This window comes from Prosopis cineraria, unplaced genomic scaffold (genome assembly GCF_029017545.1).
Source record: "Prosopis cineraria cultivar Desert tree isolate PC_DT_omini unplaced genomic scaffold, ASM2901754v1 PC1539, whole genome shotgun sequence".
NCBI lineage: Eukaryota > Viridiplantae > Streptophyta > Magnoliopsida > Fabales > Fabaceae > Prosopis > Prosopis cineraria.
The window spans coordinates 24,886-30,498 of NW_026556864.1; the positions used below are offsets into that span (position 1 = coordinate 24,886).

Sequence of the window (5,613 nt, forward strand, 5' to 3'; positions counted from 1 at the left end):
GTGCACAAGTCATGTGGTCGTGGAAACGGACCTTATTGTCCTACCTCCACCTTCCTCGCTTGGATTTTTGTTCTTCTTTTAATGAAAAGCTTTAAACTTGAAAATATAAAACCGGGAAATTAGCAAAAAGCTCTGATAGATATCTGATTTTATTCATAGAAGAAAGAGAGAGAAAGAGAAACGGCGCTTTGTGTTTTCGCTGGGCTCTTTTCAGTTTTCATATATGCAGCAGCACACATCTCAAGCAACCCAGGCTCTTATGGAAGCTGCTATCTAGAGCGACCGAGCGTGATCGATCTTTCTGTAACGGCTAGTTTCGAGAGTGGCGAGAAGAGAGTGAGAGAGAAGGACTGTGATCACTGAGCAGAGTTTTGGTGCTGCTGTTGATATGGATTACGACAATGACAAGTAAATCTCTGTTTTTCTCTGGGTATTTCTTGGTGTGATCGGTTTAAATGGATGGGTTAGTCTGGTTTAGGAAGGCAAACTTTAGGAGTGCACTTCGGGTTTTGGCTTTGAAGATATTGTGACTTGTTCAATCTGGTTTATCTTCATTTCTATGTACATTCTATTTGGGGTTTCACGAATCACGTACACCCGGGATCCCTGTTTGTCTCTTTTGCTGTCCACTCTGTGCTTTTCTATTTCTGTAACTGCCTTTCCGGTGGTCATAAAACTCCAGAGATTGTTAAATTGTGCGAGATTCTGAGGATGAGGAAAGGTTGGGGATGGGGGTTTTTGATTTAATTGTTGGTTCATCAATTGCATCCTGGGTACTTTCTTGTATTTTTGTTACTTTCTCCCCTTAACAGTTATGCTTGTACTACTTTTTTTGGGGAAACAGCTTGTTCTAATACTTTAATAAAAGAGTAAAGCCGTTTAAAACACATAAGCATGATTGCTTTTCTTTGTGTAAGATCTCATTTATTGGCTACTGGGTTGTAATTAGTGTTGCAGTGGACCATGCTATTAATATCAATGCTACTCGCTTTGGAATGGCTAGTCTACAATTTAATTATGATTACAGCTTTTATCCGGGGCTGAGCTCAGTATATACCCAATGATATCTTCTGTGTTGGTGATGGCGCAAACTTATTGTGTATTTTCTCTCTGTAATATTTCTGGCTGGCTGGCTTTATATCAGTCGATGTTGAACTGCCCCCACGGCATTTACATGTCTCCCATTTCTTTTCTTAATGTTGCTAGGAAACCATGGGATTGGCAGAAGGAGGATCATTGTCTCCAAAAGGCTTCCAATATGAGTAAGTTCCACCTAGGCTTCAAGTTAATTCTTTCAGATAACTGATGCTAGAGAAAATGTTATTGGTTTGTTCAGGCATGTCTCAGGAGCTATGGAATGAAGTACCTCAAAATGAGGAAGATCTTTCCTACATGTTTGATGATGAAACAACCCCAGTTAAGGCTTGTGGAGATTTGGCTTACCATGTCAATAATAATGGTAAGGCAGTCTTTTTGACCCTATCTAATTAATATGTGCAACTTGTCATATTGTTCTTTTTTCCTTTTTATTATTGTTATCCTACTTTAATTTAAATAAAAGTGAATTTCAGATAATTCACAGAGTGAACTAGAGGAATGTAGAGAGACTTCTCAAGTGAAGAGGCGTCGGATGCTACAATTCAGCAGTGAAGATGGGGACCTTTCCATGTCCTGCGATGACATGTCCTCAGAATACCTTAAATTAAATGTGAGTTATGGTAGTTTTTTCTATAACTGACTCTTCATGCCCAAAGCATGCCAGATGGTTGATGGTTCTAGCTTCTAACAATATACAAGTTATTTTGGTTAGATACCTCACCATTTTGATATTACCTTTGGCTTGTTGATGAATGGTAGCATGGCTTCGTGTAATTTGTCTCAGTTTTCTTCTCTTTGGTTTCTCTTCCTTGTTATTATACCTATATCTTTCATCATCACCTTGTTTGAATAAAAATTAGTGACTTTGTTTGCGTTATTATTCAACTGATTTTGCTACAAAGTGGAGCTTATTCACAGATTTCCTTCTTAGTATTTTTATTATGATGATGATGGTTTGGCGTACAATTCTGTCTACTTATTCATCTAGGATGACTGTTAATCATATGCAGGATCCAAACTTGTCGACGAAGCATTTGCATTGCATTAGTCCTCTTTGTGGATAGGGGATCTAGTCTTCCACATAGTTCTAAGTTTTCTTGTCTTTTGCATATATTCTTTCAAGAGTGCATGAGTTTCAGCGAGTCAGATCCTAAAAAGATTGTTATTCCATTATGTATACAGGGGAAGGACTCTATGAAAGATGTTTTTTTCGAAGTTTCACAATTGATATCATCAGGTTTGCCTATTGCTAATCCTTCTTTGATTGCATAGTTTGGATGTTTTATTTTTGGATCTTTCTTCAATCATGATGGAATATGTATTAGGAAATACATCTGGCTCCAGTTGTGATGATCTTGAGCATTCAGCCGAAGGGTGGCTTGCACAGTGCTTTAATGATGCTGAGATGGATTTTAGTCCTGATGATATTATGTATGTCTCTCCAAATCTGATTTTTGGCATATATTCATTTTTACACAATAAATTGATACTTATATTTTCTGATTCAGGAATCTCTCGGAGCAAGACAAGATTAATGTTTCAGGTACATGACATGGCTCACAAATCAATTCATTATTCTTTGATTTTTTTTTCCCTTCTTCCTTCTTTCCTGTATGTATTTATCTAGGAAAAGCCTTGCCTAAAGTTCTTTAGGTATCCAGCTCTCCTACCAAATCTTCTTCATGTTATTCATACTATTAGCCATGCCTTGCAGATCTCTGTGATGTCTCACCAGCTTTTGAACAAAATGTGGTTCAGCAGCGTGTCACTGGAAACACCCAAAAATATAATCTTTAAAGGTTTAACTTCGTTTCTATGTGGTTTTCTTTTCAAGATATCCTCTTAGGTTCTATTGAATTATCCTCTAGTGACATGGAACTTAAGGAAATCCCCTTTTATGCTTTATATGATACTGATATGTAAGAATGTAACAACATCCTTAACCAATAAATTGTAGTGAACAACACCATAAGAGTTTTTGAGATGAAATTCTAACTACTTCAGGCTGGTTTTATGCGTGTAGGAAGGAAGTCTTTCATACGAGCACCCACAAAACTGGCTTCTTCAGTGGCCTATCCATTTGCCTTCATCAAACCCAGTGGTGCTCATGGAGATGTAACTCTGAAGGAAATAAACCAGCGGATTCAGACTCCACCTCCTTCAAAACCTAAGAGAAGCAGTGAAGAAGATCCCTCTGCTTACCCTAAATCAGCCTTCTCAGGGAAGCCCGTAGTTGGGAAAACCAAAATTGCACTGAAGGAGGAAAGGCAGCATTACAATCATGAGAACTAAAGGCTAAAGTGTAAGTTATCAAGTACTAACATTTTGTCTCACCCCTTAATACATGGGGTCTAGTTGATCTTCTGTAATATATATATCCGGCAGACTACAGAAGTTAATGCTGCAACTTTTTCCTCCTTATATTGACACTTTAGTGTTGCTTGTCTTATTCATAGTTCATGATTTGACCTAAATCTGTAATGAGATGATGTTCCTTAGCTCCAAACAACTCCGTGGCTTTAGAATGCCAAGCCATTATGTTGTTTAAGTAGGTAGTTCGACTTTGGTTGTTGCGCTCCTGCATTGGAAAGTCTGGCTAAGGCGCTTCCAACCCCTGGTTAAGGACCTTTTTACCAAGCTTGAGCTTGATTCTTGTAATTGAATCACATAGACATTTGTTCCAATCTTATTTCTTGTCTTTTATGCACTTGCCATGTATTCTCCTTTTCCTTATTTAGGCTTGTCTTTCAGCAGTCCCTAACCCTCCCTTTTCATCTCATGGCTTAGAAAAATATCCAGTTAAAAAAAGGAGTACACAGAAAATATATAATGCATTAGTTTACCTTTCATTCCTATCATGATTTGAGGCTTTGATTTTTATTTTATTTTTTAATGGCCAACCAACACATGCCTCAGGTTGAGTTGGTGTCTTTTCTGTCTCCAAACTAATACATGGCTCGGGTTGAGTTGGGGTATTCTGGCTATAATTTGACACATACTGTTCTTAGGAGCTGGTTTCTTCATGGCATGTGTGCTTGTACTATTAAATGGTGATTGTTTTAGACAGAGTCCTGTATGCCTTCATGATGCTACCCACATGTTTCAATTAAAAAAAGAAAAAAAGAAAGAAAAGAAAGAAAAAATTAATCACTTGGTCCTTATAGTTTTGACTCAGTTATAATTCAGTCTTTAAACTTTGACTCATTATAATTAATCCAATTTGAAGTTTTGACTGGTTGTTAAATTGGTCTTTGAATTTGCCTCTAACAATTTAGTTTCTGAAATTTCAACCTTTAAATATCGGTCCTTATAAAATTATAAAGAGTAAAAATTTTTAAACTTTTAATTTTATAAATATTAAAAGGGTTTAGTAATTTAAGATATTAGTAATAATTTTAAAATATTTATAATCTTTATAATTTTATTTTTTAAAATATAGGGACATATATTTAAGAGATTAAAACTTTAAGGATTAAATTGTAAGAGGTAAAACTCAAAGAATATTTACAATTGAGTCAAAATTTTAAAGACTAAGTTATAACTAGTTAAAGTTGAGGGATGACTGAGTTAAAATATAAGAGGATAAAGATTAATTTTTCAAAAACCAGACAGGAGGCAATTTGTGGACACGCATCCAACAGAAAATTAGTATCTAAACAAGTGTTGATTTGATCTTGGAACTTTAACTTATGACTCTAAACGTAACTTTATTTAATTACGCCTTTCGTCCTAAATTATAAGACATGTTTAGATAAAATTTTATATACCAATAAATCTCAATAAATACACCTAACAATCTTTTCAAATAAAAATACAAGCTTTCAAAAATATTCATAATTTAATATATTGAAAACAGAAGGGACATAAATTAATTATAAAGAAAGAAAGAGTAATATTAGAATTGCCGCATTTAATGAAACTTGAATTTATTCAAAATGTCTTATATTTTAAAACGAAAAAACTCCTTCAAAAGTGTCCTATAATTTGGAATGGAAGGAGTATTATGTTTAACTAACTTTCTTATACTATAAGTTCATTAAAGTTTGCTTACATTTAAAAACTTTTAAAACTGAGGAAATATGTTCATTTGATCTTCGAACTTGATACTGCATCACTGTTACTCCCTGCAATTGTTTTTGGCGGGGGAGTGGGCCGAGTAGCCAACTGACGCTTTACAAGGGAATCAATTTGGGACGGGCCACCACAATCATTAGTCTGAGAAAGGCCCAATGTTGGAACGATGAAATTTTAAAACTCTGGCCCTAAAGATGACACCACAAAATTTCTTGTTGCCCACAGTTATCTCTTATAAAAAGCAATTCTATTTAGGATATTATAAAGTACCGAAATGTGGAGATCTCTCTGAGCAAAAATTTAAATCTCGATCCCACACATATGCTCATTTTTCATATAAAAAGAAAGTCAGATATGACACTTATAGGTTTGGTTTTGAGCTTAAAATATTATCAAATAATCAAATAATTAGATGAAAAAATGTATCCACCCTTTTTAACA

At 35.1% G+C, this 5,613-nt stretch overlaps 1 protein-coding gene across 1 annotated transcript; it reads left to right on the forward strand.

The window, feature by feature from the left end:
- The first annotated feature begins 286 nt into the window (after positions 1–286).
- On the forward strand, positions 287–3,782 carry LOC129300334 (protein XRI1-like). Its single transcript, XM_054938899.1, has 8 exons — positions 287–408; positions 1,207–1,262; positions 1,337–1,459; positions 1,572–1,708; positions 2,281–2,335; positions 2,424–2,529; positions 2,607–2,641; positions 3,122–3,782. The coding sequence occupies exons 1-8, from the start codon at positions 389–391 to the stop codon at positions 3,388–3,390; spliced, it is 801 nt and encodes a 266-aa protein (XP_054794874.1). The 5' UTR covers positions 287–388; the 3' UTR covers positions 3,391–3,782.
- The last annotated feature ends 1,831 nt before the right edge of the window (positions 3,783–5,613 follow it).